General features: G+C 39.2%; 2 protein-coding genes across 7 annotated transcripts in view; both read right to left on the bottom strand.

Annotated features, from left to right (window-relative positions):
* Window positions 1–3,807: 3,807 nt before the first annotated feature.
* Window positions 3,808–5,784, bottom strand: LOC116699440 (uncharacterized protein KIAA1143 homolog). The gene is made up of 3 exons (XM_032532002.1): window positions 5,499–5,784; window positions 4,928–5,075; window positions 3,808–4,309 (listed from the first exon to the last, which is right to left on the bottom strand). Exons 1-3 carry the CDS (start codon window positions 5,610–5,612, stop codon window positions 4,101–4,103), a joined length of 471 nt encoding a protein of 156 aa, XP_032387893.1. The 5' UTR covers window positions 5,613–5,784; the 3' UTR covers window positions 3,808–4,100.
* Window positions 5,785–7,300: 1,516 nt separating this feature from the next.
* The window catches only part of preb (prolactin regulatory element binding), a 34,548-nt gene continuing 25,791 nt past the window's right edge, over window positions 7,301–16,057 (bottom strand). For 5 of the 6 annotated variants that reach the window (XM_032531987.1, XM_032531992.1, XM_032531989.1 and 2 more), the window contains 3 exons: window positions 8,182–8,254; window positions 7,922–8,081; window positions 7,301–7,825 (listed from right to left, as the gene is read on the bottom strand). In XM_032531987.1, the coding sequence (XP_032387878.1) occupies window positions 7,731–7,825; window positions 7,922–8,081; window positions 8,182–8,254 (328 nt within the window). In that variant the 3' untranslated portion in view covers window positions 7,301–7,730. Of the gene's footprint in view, window positions 7,826–7,921; window positions 8,082–8,181; window positions 8,255–13,901; window positions 14,209–16,057 lie in introns of those variants that run through there. The other variant, XM_032531993.1, reaches the window with a different exon arrangement.

The following is a 16,057-nucleotide window of genomic DNA, read 5'->3' as shown; positions in this document are numbered from 1 at the left end:
TAATGTACAATATGTGAACAAAGTTTGGATGTTAATACAAAGCTGTTTGGAGCTTAATTTACATCATACTGACACAGAAAACAGGTTCTTAAAGGGGCGCTATGCAGTCTTGGCCATTTCTTTGCGGTTTTCTTGCAGGTTTCTCTATAGAGCTCCCCGTACAACTTCGGAATATATGTTTTGTCTGACTCCTCGCTCGGTCTATCTGCAGTTTGCTCTTTCTCTGTTCGTCCAACAATGTTTTCCTAAGTTTTTGTTTCTTTTTTTGCCAGCTCAGCTTTTAATCCTTTGGCTTCACTGCTCCACTGTTTTTAAACAATGTCTATGGTCTATTTTGTATGTTAGTCTGCGATAATGCCTCGCTCTTGCATTTGGCCCTCCGCCATGTTTAGCACGCATGCGACGTCAGTCAGACAGCCATGAAGCCAAAAATCAGCTACAAACAAAAAATCAACAAGAAACATCAGTAGGCTATTAATAATCGATTATGGTCTGTCACTGTCACGATGCATTGTAAAAATGATTCATTCCAACACCCCTATTAAAAAGAGTAGCTTCTTATTGTATAAGTGTTGAAGGGGTGTAGAAGATGAATTGAAAGAGGTTTGGAGGACTCGTGCATCACTCAAGCAGTCAGCAGCTGGCACGCGCCCCAGGTGATGAGAAGCGGAGCGCACAAAACAAAAGTCTGCTGTCCTGCAGCACATGCTCTTTACTTCTTTTACAATCCTATTGTCATCTTTTTCTGCTACAAACGTTGCCTTGTTGCACATATAGCTGCGGCTTGCTGGTCTTGTGTGCAGGATTTGGTAATCATCGGGCCGTGGCACATAACTTGCATCTTACTTTGGATCATCTTTTACTATTTTAAAGTGCGCTCACATTTAAGATTTTCTTTTTCCAGAGAGTTTCAGTTAAAAAGGTTTAAATACTTGCCACCAAGATATTCCTCCATCGATCATGGAAAGTGAAACTTAAATCTGTTATGGGGCAGTTGGATTTATTCACATACTATAAAAAGATGTATTAATAGCTTCTTTCTTTGTACATTTTTATTTACCGCATCATGTTGATATTTACAGTATATCTTAATATGCTGTACAGTAACTAATTGGGAGAAAACAGGTAGTTATATGTAAAATCTGACATTGAGCACCCCCAAATAGCCATGGGCACTCTAATCAGTCTCACCCGGGAGTGGTTGAGACAAGTGCGACATCTACAGTTGCCGCATTCGGTATACCAGTTTGGTTTTTGGCTCGATATCAAAATGGTTAAAAATTGTTTCACCGCCAAGCCTAATATCTACCAATATTTCAGTAAACTCATTATCTTAACTGCTCAGTATGCTGCAGTTATTTGGACTGGTATCTCTGTCTACTGTGTCTGTAAAAAAGTAAATTAAGATGAGCAGAAGCGCCTGGCTTCTGTGGTCAATGTAGCAGCTTCAGTTGATTATAATGGTTTACTGTGGGCATGCTGTGCCAGACCAGTCGCACTGTTTCCAGGTCCAAAGTTTTTTTTTTTTTTTTTTAAATCACAGATGAAGAGCAGCGCACAGCCTCAGCAACTTTGTTTCATTCATAGTCCCAAATGGGGTTCTGTGTCGGTCAGTAGGGCTGCACGATATGAGGAAATTATTTAATTGCGACTATCCTGATTCACGATAATGGAGGGGATGATCATTTTTGTATCATTCTCATTTTCATTGAAACATTAAAAAGATTTATAATTTTTTTTTAATTTTTTGCAAGGATCTGTACCATCTAAACAAAGATTTTTTCTTTAGTCTGCAGGATACAATTTGTAGGCTGGGACGTCTCGCAGCATCACAATACTTCATTCAGAATGGTTTGACACCTATTTTGCCTTTAACAAAAATGGGGCCCCATCTGCAATTTTGTGCACAACTGTGCAGCGCTATCTGTCAGTCTAAATGAAATTCTACCATATCAGCAGAGCAACAACTTAAAGCAGAGCGTACTATAGGGCAGGTGAACATTTAAATCGTGAATTTTTCATCATAACATTTTGAACATGGGGTGAAATCTTGCTGCAACACATTATAATTAATCAATATTTTAATCCAGGGGGTTTATAAATGAATTAATGGATAATAAAAGTGAACATGTGTCACGTGCACATTTAGCAAATTTAGGAAATGAATAATTGTGCCCATATTATGAAAAAAAATAATAATTCTGGGATTTGTTATTTTATGTCTCTGGTGTTTCCACACGCATACAAACTTGGAAAAAAAACAACTATCCATGCTGTTCTGGTTGAGATACGGTTTCTGAAAGTCCTCTCTCTTCAGTCTCCGGGTGAGCTGTTCAAAATCTGCACGGCTTTCTACGCCACTAGCCAAGATGAGGCGGTTACTCGTGGCACATGCTAGCGCTAGCTCATTCTCAATGGAAAAACACTGATACAACACACACTAGTTCACCATAATCTCCAAGAGAACTACTTCCATGTCCCTGTTCTGCAGGTATTGCACGAGTGCCCCTCATTTAGAAATCTCCCAGCTAATCCTGCCTTGTACTGACCAAAGTTGGAGAAAGAGTTATCTAGCTGATGTGATCTTACCTGCTACTGCACAACTCCCAAAGATAGTATAGAAGTGGGATGTCTCACTCTGTAGCTAAAACAGAGACCTGTGAAAACAGGATCTGCAGCAATGTGCAGTACAACAAAAATATGGTGTTTTTTGAAAATGAAACCATGTAAACCTATTCTGGTACAACCTCAAAATACAATTATGAACCTGAAAATTAGCGTATTATGGGTGCTTTAATGCTCAAAAGTCCAAGTCTTTATGAAAAGTGTCTTGAGATAGCTTGTTATAATTTCACGCTTTATAAATAAAATTGACTTGACCATAAGTACGCTTCTGTTATTGGTAAATATGAATACATTTAATAATAGAGTAATTTCAAATGTACAACTGTTATTAAACATAAATTGCATTTTGTATGATTCTAGTGATGTACAAACAAGATACATTTATGAGACGCTTGGTACGATCACATTTTTCAGATATATAGCCCTCAAAAACAGGCCTGGAGGCTTATTTAAACAAAAGATTTTCAATTTCAATCACTTTTGCAATATTGGTCTGAAAAAAAGTCAGCAAGGTTTTTCTTGGCTCAGAATGGGCCTTTGGGGTACACATTTAGGTGGGAGGGGGTCTAGGGGTCGTCCCCTGGGAAAATGTGGGCCTTAAAGACTTAATTTCCTGCATTCTGATACATTTTTAGACACCATTGCTCTAATTTCAAATGCAGCGCACGGATATAAAAAACAACAACTCTGATGCATTGCAACGTTATTACCTAACCTTTCCTACTAATGGGCTACCATGCATTGCCATTCATGTTTATTATTCCTATTCTTAAAAAAAGACAATTCCTGAATATTGCAGAGTTTGAACACAGCAGGCAACACAAAAACTCAGCAATTGGAAAATCAACAAGTAGGCAATAATCAATAAAGGTCTGTCACTGCCTCGATGCAGAAACGTCTAGGTCTGCTTTGCGATGCATCAATGCAATGATCGACTGTTTAAATATGAATTGTATATCTATTATGTAACTGTTTATTATTTTGCAACAGTTTAAGTATTATTGTTTTCCTTTTTTACACTGTGGTATTGACTTTGGTGTCAACCATGGTGTACTTTTGATGGTATTGGTACCGACTACTAGATTGTTGGTGTCATGTCATTCTTAACAAAAACAGTTGGAAATCGTCCCTGTGCATACAGTGATAATAGAAACAAAAACAGGGAAATCAAGATGTTCATTCAAATTGAATATTGGCAAGTTGATTTGTACAGTGTACTAAAATACATGTTTGGGTTGTCGGTATTACAAATTTACTATTTGGCTAAGACATGCAAACATACTGGCACGGTCCTTAAAACTACAGAATGGACAGGCTGCAACATGATGAACTCCAGACAGTATCTGTTGTCTGTCAATGTGACCTCTGTTTCTATTGGTCAATATTTTGAAACATTTTATCACTATTCAAAAGTCACACTTTGATTCCTTTTTGTCACAGGTGTTACATACAGACTTACATTTCACCAGTAACATTTAGTCCTCCTCTTCTTCATCCCCTCCAAATGACAGAAGGCTATTATTTTTTACTTTCTTTCCAGACTTTCTCTCTTCCCCCTCCTCCTCTCCTCCATCACTCTTCTTCTTTTTGCTGGAGGTGGCAGTGATGCCCTGGAATTTTTCTGAGGAGGAGCGCTTGGCTGGTTTCTTGAACAGGATTTTACCATCAGAAGGGGGTTCATCGTCTGTGGACAAGATGGATGTGTATCATCAAAACACACTTTTCACACAGTTTGTGCAAAGGCAGTGGTTTTCATTTCATTTGCTGGCAGTTGCCTTGACAAAATACATAATTAGAATATTAGTAAACATTATCTCATCCAGCCTGTGTAGGTAAATAAAACATTTAGCTGGAGAGAACTATTCAGCATGTCTATTAAAACAAAGAGGCCCTCTAGACCAGTGGCGGCTGCTGGTCTTTCAAAGAGGGGAAGCTCATTTTTGGCCAACATCATAAAAATTGCCCATTAATTTATAATAATAACAAAAACAATAATATTAGTAATAAGTTGATATAATAATAATTAATCTATTAATTTATACTATTCGTGAGATGGCTTCATCAAGAGGCATGGCCAGCAGTACATTTTCTTTGTCACAGCACTTCTGAGCCAGCCAGCTAACTTTGTCATACCAGGAGACCCGAAAACACGGAACCAACTCCTCTTTGAGATGAACGTATTCTAACGCATTTTTGGTCAATAAAATGTTGACACAACAGTACATATTGACCATTCATTTTGAAATTTTAGCAGTCTTAAAGAAATCGCCTCTACTCTTGACATATAAAAGATAGTTCATGCCTTTCTCTGCGCCACCACCAGTATGTATTTCGTCCTTGATCTTCTTAACCTCCTCTGCGTTCAGGTGTCCTTCTTTTAAAACCACAACTTGGGGTAACTCATCCTCTCGATCACTCCCGCTGTCATCGAGGGTTGGCATCACCTGGCGCTGAGAGGGGAATATGAAACACAGACCAAAAGATTTAGTTTACCAGATAGAGATACCCATCCAATGAGAGAAATAACCCAATTAAAAAACGTTGTATTGACTGCGCTGGATGAACATGAATGATGTTAACTTTACATGAAGGAAAACGGTGTTGCGTGGTTTAAATGAACGGCTCGGCGTCCAGTACACGGGCTGTGTTTTAATGAATAATAGATAATTTAATCTACAGAGTGTACGTTACTTCAACCCAATACTAGCTACATAAAACTGGTACAAGAGATAGCTAGGTTAGCTAATATTCCATTCAAATGGGCTAGCTAACGTTACTGGGGTTATGTGCTGCTAGCTTTACTGTAAGTAACGTAACGTTACAAAACTAACGTTAACTAAAGATAAACGTCAGCCAAACCACGTAAACGTTACCTTAGTATCAACAGTGGGTCCTTCTTTATAACCAACATCTTCTTTAAACTTCTTCAGAAAGGACGGTTCCGCTGGTTTCACCCATGACACGCCACTGGCCTTGTTTTTGTTCATTGCTAAGGAGTAATACAATACAAACAGCCAAATGAAATATTGGCCTAAATAGCTTTTCGGGTGAACCAGTTTCACCAAAAATCCTCTAGCTTTACTACTAACCAGCCGTCTCTGGTTTCGGATTTCACCAAACAATAGCCGACGTCATTAAGATGTGCCGCTGCAAATTTTCTTCCTCTTCTTTTTGGCGACTTATGGCAGTGTAGACGCTGCTAAGGGTATTACTGCCCTCCCCCGTTCATAGTTTGAACTCGATTTTTACATACAGTCAGGTGTAACGAAACTGAAGAATGGATGTCAGTTGTTTTTTTCTCAGTCTGTCCTGCCAGTCTAACAAAGAATACTTGTCTTTCTGTCCGCTTTCAACAGCCGGTTGCCCCCAGAGTTTTTGAGGACCTGTATTTGAACCGGGATGGAATGGTTTCGGCGTATTGCCCCCTCTATTGGACCCAATTCTGTACATAGGTCCAAGACCACGGCTTTAGGGAATTTGAATTGGGATATTAGCCAGTCACCGTCAATGAAGTCTCTCTCTCCCGATTCTTCCATTGCCGTTGTCCTCATGTAGGGCCGGCAGTGCCATCATACAGCATCACTCACAGGGATCACCACAGTATTTATATGTTTACAACAATTTCTGATTGTTGACACCTTGCCAAATCACAGTGGTATCCCCCACCCCAAGATACAATTTTAACATGAAAGTCTAGATAAACACTTTTCTTTATGCACCAACAGTATTAAATTTCAGAGCGATAACGATGACATTAAGAGTAACAAATGTGCAATAGCGCTTAACGACTGTATTTTTAGACATTAACATTTGATGATATGCACAATATTAAAGACAGATATTTAGTTATTCACACTGTATTCTGCAGTTGTCTAATGCTAGGGTATTTGTATCATGTATCTTGGTAGGGTGGCAGTAGCTCAGTCCATAGGGAGTTGGGTTGGGAATTTGAACCAAAGTACGAAGTGTGGACTAGTAGTTGGGGACATGCCAGTTCACCTCCTTCTCCTCTTGAGCAAGGCACCAAACCCCCCTCAGCCACTGGTCCATCACTGGCAGCCCACTCAGTCTGACATCTCTCCATTAGTGCAATTATAGGACCTGAGCATGTGTGTATTTCAGGCCTGTGTGTAATAACAACAGAGTGTAAATTGTAACTTTCCCATAGGGGAAAGAGTAAACTAAATGATTATCCCATTGAGTCGGGCCATCTCCTCCTGCGCTTCGTAGTGTACAATGTGATGGGGAGACAGCGGCGATTAAATATTAAGAAATCTTTATTTAAGATTTTAATTGAATTTTACAAGGTGTTTATGGAACAATTAGCACTCAGTACAAGCGCAAATAACACTGATTTAATCTTCATGATAACATGGATCATAGGGAGTGAAAAAATGTGCGTGAGGCATCAATACTTAAAAATATTACAAGTAATCGTTATTCCCACATTTACTTTCTGCAGTCAGTTCACCACCTCGCCAATCCACTGTGTCCAAAATGTGAGTACATTTTCAGCACTGTTTTGTGCGTACACCACGTTTATAAATGAGACCCCAGTCCGTTACAAGAGGACTACAAAATCTGGTCTCTAAATGGAAAACACATAAAAAGCAATTATTCAAAGAGGCTAATGGGTAATTCAAAGTGTCCATGTGTAAACAAATACAAAACCAGCCACATTGTGTCAATCATTTATATATTTTTTACATTGTTCCTTAAATATGTCAATAAAAAGATTCCACCCTTTAAATATTCAAGAACATTAGCCCATCAACTCTCCAATATGAATCCAAAAAAGATTAAGAATAATTGATAGAGATCAAAGCAAATATAATCGCACAGTCTGTCCTGATTTGATTCTATTGTGTTTACAGGTCTGAGAGAAACAACCCTGAGTTGAGCTGAGGAAGACAATGTAGGGAACCATAAAAGCAGTTTAGAGTCAGCGCTGCAGCTGGACGAGCCTTCAATAGCTCAGCTGGGAGTTGTGATGCAGCACTGGGAGGTTTGGACAGAGGATTGCCGATATTGACAGCAGCAAAGCAAGTCATGTAAAGATGTGTCCAAGTTCCATCAACCATGATCTGTGACAACATTTGCATGATTTAAATGAATCCTGGAAAGAGGTACTGTAGGAGGAGAACGACTCCCACCACCATGAGGCCACAAAAGAACAACACTAGCCAGATAGGAAAGGATCCTAGAGAAAAAGGAAAACAACGGGACAGATAAGGTGAGGTCTGAAGTCATGATACATGGTCTTAGTGTGTTCTTTGAATGATGATGCAGGACTTACTTCGGTTGGGGACAGCGTGTACCTGACAGCGGCTGTCCACAGCTACACTCAACATGGCCGTTTCATTATTTCCTTTGATATTTTTGCCTTTCAGCGAGTCAGGCAGGAAGGCCAGGTCTGTCACAACAATGCCATGGGACTCCTGTACATAATACAGCTTCTGCACACACAAAGAGTAAGTATACGTTATTATCACACAGCAGGGATGTTTGGTTGATTTATGTTCCTCAGTTTAAGATACATGTCCACACTGTCTTTACCTGTAGGGAGAAAGCAATGTAGATAGCCACTGATCCTGTTACAGTTCCAAGGCCAATAAATGTTCCACAGTCACTGTCAAAGACAAGGTTCAAGTTAAATTATGCTGCAAGAATTAAATGTTTTTATCCTAAAAAGTCAGATTAACCTTTCCAACTTTTAAGAGAACAAAAATACAGTATATGAGACCATCCAGGTAAACACTGTGGATCAGAAATCTACTTGCCCTACAAGGACCAAAACCACTGGCATAGTGGTTTTGCACAATCAGACCAATAAATTCAGTGCACTTACAACTTGCATCATAAATTACTGAAAACCAGAGATCTAAAGCAAAGGAAACTAGCATCTTGTTATAACTCGCAAATTAAAACAAACCTCGCAAAAACTTAATTGACTTAATTTACTTAAGTAAATGGCGTTCCACCAAACTGGAAGAATCTTGTTTAGATTGGCAAGACAGTCTGAAAAAATATAGGAAGGCCCTCAGAAATGCCAGACCAGACTATTACTCATCACTAATAGAAAAAAAATAATAACAACCCAACATTTCTTTTCAGAACTGTAGCCAGGCTGACAGATAGTTACAGCTCTATTGAGCCATCTATTCCTATAGCTCTGAGTAGTGACAACTTTATGAGCTTCTTTAATGATAAAATTATAACAGAGCTTAAATTCAAAACCTTTTACCCTTAACTTCTAATGGTTCACCTTTAAACACAGGACCGCTAGAAAGAACTACAAGACCTGACATATACTTAAACTGCTTTTATCCTATAGACCTCCAACAATTAATGTTAAAGGTCTCTTCAGCTAAGCCATCTACCTGTCTCTTAGACCCCAACCGACCAAGGCTACTTAAAGAAGCGTTACCCGTGGTTAACTCTTCATTACGAGATATGATCTATATGTCTCTATCAACAGGTTATGTACCACTGTCATTTAAAGTAGCTGGGATTAAACCTCTTTTGAAGAAAAGCTCTCTCGTTCCTGAGGGATTAGCCAATTATAGACCTATATCTAATCTTCCCTTTCTCTCCAAGATTCTTGAAAAGGTAGTCGCTAATCAGTTACCTGATTTTCTACAAAGCAATAGTCTATTTGAGGACTTTCAGTCAAGATTTAGAAAGCATTATAGCACAGAGACGGCACTGGTGAAAATTACTAATGGCCTTTTAACTGCTTCAGACAAAAGGACTTGTCTGGGAGCCAGACCCTTCAGCTATCAGGCTCCTCTACTGTGGAATCAGCTTCCGGTCTGGGTTTGGGAGGCAGAAACCGTCCCCACGTTTAAGAGTAAACTTAAAACTCTTCTCTTTGATAAAGCTTATTGTTAGGGAGAGAGGAGTTGCCGTGTCCGCCTAGCCAGGCACACCTGCTGCTTGTCATAGTCATCAGATTCATTTACCATATAAATCAACAATATAAAAAAACTAGTGGGAGTCAGGGCAGTACAGCCCGATCCGGCAGGGGAGAGTTCTAGTCCGACCAGGCTCCTCTCTTTACCATGTCTCTCTTAATTATGCTGTAATAGTTTTAGACTGCCGGGAGACTTCCTTTGACACACTGAGCTCCTCTCTCTTTCCATTTGTGTTCATCCATGTCCCAGAAATGCTTGTTACTAACCTAGCTCTGGGGAATCATTCCTTATGTTCTTTTTCACCCAGCATGTTTCCTTGGATTAGGGTGGCACCAAAATCATGGTTGCAGCTGTTGCCATGGTTTTGCTACACGTCCTGCGATGCATTGTTCCATTCTGCTACGCTATGTGGTGCCCTGCTACGTTCTGCTGTGCCTTGTAATGCCGTGCAGTGCCCTGGTATGCCATGAACTACTACAAACTACAATTTATAGTCACTGTGCCATTATCTTTTATTGTGACTGGTATTGACACTAGTATTACACCCCCAACCAGCCCTGTTAGACACCGCCTACCAAGAGCCTGGGTCTGTCCGAGGTTTCTTCCTAAAGAGTTTTTCCTGGCCACTGTCGCACTAAATGCTTTCTTTTGGGGAATTACTAGAATTGTTGGGTCTTTGTAAATTATAGTGTGTTCTAGACCTGTTCTATCTGTAAAGTGTCTTGAAATGACAGGTTATAAAAATTGATACTATAAATAAAATTGAACTTGAGACTTGGTGACTTGGACTAGAAGACTGCATTGGGATTGGATCGTGCGCGACCGATATCCCTACCAATAACACAAATTTTTAAAGTTTTAATAGGGGCTGGGAGCGGGCGATCCATATAGACAGCGGGATTTAGAAGCTATGCTGCTGATCAGTGCTGTAGGTTTGCCTAGCTTGGTTTCATAGAAAAAAACGCAACTCACACGGTGCATCCAGATAAACAGCCAAATGCTTTATGTTTTCCTCTACTCCCTCTCTCTTACTTCTTACCTGGGGCGTTAAAAGACAGGAAAACAAAAGTAAATAAAACAACCTAGGCGAAACAAACCACAGCCAACAACACGTTCTAAAATAAGTTAAATACATAAATGAATACAATGTCACTTTGCCCTTATATTGCACTAGAATAACTAATTATCCTACTTAAATGTAATTATGCACTAGAACGTAATTTCCCTACTTGTTACAGATAGATGTGCATATTATTAATACTACACAGTAAAATAACTAGTTTCCCTGCAGCAGGGGAGAAGAGACAAAATCAAAACGGGCAAGAGCAGAACACAAACACGCTGCGGGAGTGGTCAGAAATCCACCGGGAGCAAACAGGAGCAGGATTAAAAAAACTGTCCCGCACAGGACTCTACCTTGAAGACTTGACAAAGAAAAAAATTACTGAAATAACCTTAACCCTTGACACTTGACTTGGACTTGTCCGTTACAACCATTTTCCAATTCATGCAAGTGGTGCTGACAGTTTTGAATGTGTTTTTGTACCTTTGGTTTCAGTTCACATCAAACTATCAACTCAAATATCAAACTCAACTTGCAGAAATACAACTTTCTTAACATAGCTGATGCATCGTAATGTAGAACACCTGCAATGGTTTAGCTAAAGTTACTTAATTTAAGAGGAAGTAATAGAGTATAAGAATGGTAAAATCTGACATCCGGTATGGCGCAGATGTGGGCAACAGCATAAGTCAGCGGTTCAAAGACAGGTCTTACTTCCTCTTAAATAATTACCAGGTATTTAGCTAGAATGTTGTTTTTGTTGCATTAAAGGGGAACACAAAAGACAGGCGAGAGTAAAATCACAACAAGAACTGAAGAAAAACAACAAATTACTGATTGAAAGTGAAGACACTAGCACACGGCGCAAGCAAGCTAATGTTAGCTGAACATTAGGAGATGGCAGCCATCCAAGCTAACATAATTGCCAAGATAAAGGTGGTTCGTCTGGATGTGAAAAAAATTATTTACTGAAACTATGGGACTATTTATGAGCAAACGGCTGAAAGCTAAATGCCGATTTAAAAGAAATAACGGACAGAGTCGAGGAGACGGAACACAGGCTTGGAAGAGTGGAGCGCAGGGACCAAGAAGGTGCTTTCCCTCAAACTTCAGGAAAACATTTAAACCCAGTAACGGACCTAGAGGCGCGTTCACGCAGAAACAACATATGCATCCATGGTCTTTCCGAGGGGCTGAGGGAGACAACATACAGGACTTTCTGAAAAAAATTATTATATCAGAGCTATAAGGTTCCAATCAAAGATTAATAGCGTATTTCCTGGGGTATAAAATAAAAGAGCTGGTGCTTTGCTCTGCTAGGAAACCGGAAGAGATACAGTACAATGGGAGAAGTGTTTTTTGAGCAAGACTACCTGACAGAAGAAGAAAAGGGGCTAGGGTGCCAGACGTTTAACCCAGCAAAAACTAGGTGGAACATCACACCGGTACCAAGAGGCTCGCCTGAAAACATCCAGTATAAGCTTAAGGAGTTCCAACGTAAAAACTAACTACCTAACCTCTATGGAAGCATCCTGTGTGTTGATATGTGGGGGGGACTAGAATGTCTTCCCTCCTTAGACTCCTCAAGTAGAACAAACCAAGTCCTCAAGTAGAAAACCAGAAGCAATAATGGCTAAAACATTTTTTTTTTTTAAATTATACAAATATTTAACATTATATCCACTTGATAAGCGTTTTACCTTTTTTCCCACCCTCACAATGCTTTCAAGACTTGACTTTTTTTCCTCCAATTTAGATAGACAGGATTATAGACTGCTACATATAGACAGAGAGCATTGCATCATACTCTTAAAGCCATGACCGCCAAAGGGGAAAACAACTTTTCCCTTTCCACTGACTTGTTTTTGCGTAAAGGTTCATCCTCATCAATTTTGTGTGCTAGCAAACAACAGAGATAACGACAAGTTGAGATTAAAAATAATCACGAGGCAATTTAAAACAACCTAGGGCATGGCGCTAGTTAACATACAGCAGGTAACATTAGCTGGCTTAAACGCCAATAAAATGCTGACAGCTAAACTGTGTAAACTGGGACTGTATTTCACTGGAAAAGATTCCAATACCAGGACGTACAAAAGTCTGCAGCTAAAGACACAGGAGACTAGCATCACTTTTAGACAGCATGGACAGGACGAGACTTACACTTAGTGTTGCGTTCGGGTCCGGCTCCATAAGCTTCAATGTTGTTTTCAAATACTAGGGGTACACCGGATCACAAAACTCATGGTTCAGATCACGGTTTTGGGTCACAAGCAATTTTTAGAGCCTCACAAAAATGGGGAAATTTAATTGATGATTTATTAAAAATGTAATAATAACTTTTAACAATAATTACTTTTTTCCCCAGTAAATGGCTGTTAAACAACAAAAACAGATGAGGAAAGAGTATTTTGTAGCTCATTGGTTTAGATGCAGACTTACTATACTTCCTCTACAGTGAAATGCAGTCAGACTTTTACACCTGTCATGTACATACTGTCAGCATTTTAACCGTGTTTAATCCAGCTACTAGCTAATGTAAGGCTACGGACCACAGATCAACTATGGTCCAATACACCATTATGAAATACCCTTTCAGCCATCAAGTGAATTTTCTTTCTGTCATTTAACAGCAAACAACATAAGTTATTACATTTAAAATGAATAATTTAAATTTAACCATATGGCCTTGGCAAAAAAAAAAAACTTTTCTTCTTTCATTTATTTATTTTTTGTAATTTAAAATAAAAACACTATTTAAGTTGCACTTTTAATAAGAAGCCTCATCTGCCGTTTTGCAATTTATATAAATATAATAGTATAAATAAAGGAATGACTTTCAGTGATTTTATTCTATTAAAATCATGAGAAAGTATGTATTGTGAACTTAAATTGTGAATTGTATTGAATCGTGTGTTAAGTGTTTCGTTACATCCCTAGAGCTGTAACACATGTCGAACTTTTAAATCCACTACTGAGGGATATTGCTGCCATGAATCAGACATTCTGAAACCGCTGTAGAAGGAGTCAGAGCGAGGCAGCAATGGATAAATCTACATGTTAGGCATTCAAAAAATTATTTTTATCAACAAAAGGGAGGCCCTGGAGAAAAGGTTTTGGAACCACTGAACTATCCAAGCCATAACAAAGAGGATAAGATAAGGTCAGGCTTCAATACACAAACAATACTTGTTAGTAGGATCTGTTCATTGTTGGTTTTGGTCTGCACTTCCGATGTGTTGTCTAACCAAAAAAATATAGAATATCACCAGACTTATCCTCGAAGTGATAAAAAAACTACAGGTTTATATCTAACCAGGAGTACTTCATATGGGCTAGGAGATACCAGCTACTGAATGAGAAAATGTAGTTTTGACAAAGACACAAACAGCTTTTCTTTTACCTGCCGCCATATTTACTTAGTACAGGATTAGGTGGCATCCAATTTGACTGTCAGAGAGGTGAGGATAAAAAGCCACATAAGATGTAGTAAGACTCTGAGAAGTACCCTGACTGAGCCTGGGCCATCAGGCAGTCCTGACCAAACCCCAACTTCCTCATGTCTAAGGTGGGTCTCTTAGCATCCATGGTTAACATGGTATAATAATAAATAATGTTTAATACTGTGGACCAGCTAGTAAACCCAACCCCTCATTGTGCCTCAGCTGGAAGTAATGATGACTGAATTGTTTTTATCTTATTTTACCAATAAGGTGGTGTCAATCAGAGCCTTTATTACCCCCGCGGCCTCTTACTCAGAGGTTCCTCAACAGCAATAAGAGAGTTTTAACCAGTTTTATCCCATCGACTTGTCTGAGTTTTAAAAATAGTATCACAAATGAGTGTCCTCCAGCCCACTTCAATTCAATTCAATTTTATTTATAGTATCAATTCATAACAAGAGTTATCTCGAAACACTTTACAGATAGAGTAGGTCTAGACCACATTCCAGAATTTACAAGGACCCAACAGTTCTAGTAGTTTCCTCCAGAGATGATCTGGAGGAAACTTGATGGACCCTTGATGTAATACCTACAAATTATTTCCTGAAAGTAATAGATTCTGTTGGGCCCCATTTTATCACTGTTTTCAACAGCTCCCTATCCACTGGTTGTGTCCCTGATTATTTTAAAACTGCTTGCGTGAATCCACTTTTAAAGAAACCTGGTTTAGATCCCTCCCTCCCACATAATTTTGGACCAATTTCAAAACTTCCTTTTATTGCAAAGATTCTAGAAAGAATTGTGTCCAAACAGCTGCTCACTATACTGGAAAATAACAAAATATTTGAAAAGTTTCAGTCTGGTTTTAGGAAGTACCACAGCACTGAGACTTCCCTGCTCAAAGTGGCGGCTGTGGCTCAGTGGTAGGTGCTGCGCATCGGAGTGTGAATGTGTATGAATGTTTATCTGATGAGCAGGTGGTACCTTGTACGGCAGCCCCGGCCACAGTGTATGAATGTGTGTGAATGTATGTTTCCTGTAGATGTAAAAGCGCTTTGAGCAGTTGTTAAGACTGGAAAATTCATAACAAGAGTTATCTCGAAACACTTTACAGATAGAGTAGGTCTAGACCACATTCCAGAATTTACAAGGACCCAACAGTTCTAGAAAAGCGCTATATAAATACAGCACATTTACATTTAAAGTCACAAATGACCTTTTAAGGTCTGCTGATGAGGCATGTGCTCAGTCCTTGTACTCCTGGACCTTAGCGCTGCTTTTGACACCATTGATCACAACATCATGTTAGACAGTGGGTGGGGATCTCTGGTACTGCCCTAGAAGGGTTTTCATCCTACCTGTCAAATAGGAAGTTTTGCGTGTCTGTAAACAACTATGTCTCCTCGTTCTGTCCAGTTAAATATGGTGTGCCTCAGGGGTCGGTCTTAGGACCCATTTTGTTTTCCTTGTATTTGCTTCCCTTCCCTCCGTTCCTTGGACATATTATCCATAAACATGGCATTTCTTTTCATATTTATGCAGATGACACACAAGTATACTTGCCCGTCAGATCCACAGACCCTGGAATGCTGAGTTCACTTAACAACTGCCTTTGTGAAGTTAAAAAATGTATGTCAAATAATTTCCTCCAGCTGAACTCAGACAAAACAGAAATCCTGGTCATCGGGTCTCAGCAGATGGTATACTCATATTCAAATACTGCCATCTGCTGGTTTGCTAGTAAATCACATTAAGCCTGTGGCAAAGAACCTTGGTGTTTGGTTTGATAGGAATTTAAATTTCGAGCAGCACACCACAAAGCTTGTTCAATCATGTTTTATCAACTTAGAAATATAGCTAAAATTCGATCTATGTTAACTTTTAAGGACACTGAGACCATTTTACACACCTTCATCTCATCACGCCTGGATTATTGCTACAGCCTTTTCACCTGTTTAACCCAAAAATCTATTGATCGACTCCAGACTGTCCAGAACTCAACTGCCAGGCTT

This window comes from Etheostoma spectabile, chromosome 12 (genome assembly GCF_008692095.1).
Source record: "Etheostoma spectabile isolate EspeVRDwgs_2016 chromosome 12, UIUC_Espe_1.0, whole genome shotgun sequence".
Classification (NCBI taxonomy): domain Eukaryota; kingdom Metazoa; phylum Chordata; class Actinopteri; order Perciformes; family Percidae; genus Etheostoma; species Etheostoma spectabile.
This window is presented reverse-complemented; position numbering and strand designations above follow the sequence as displayed.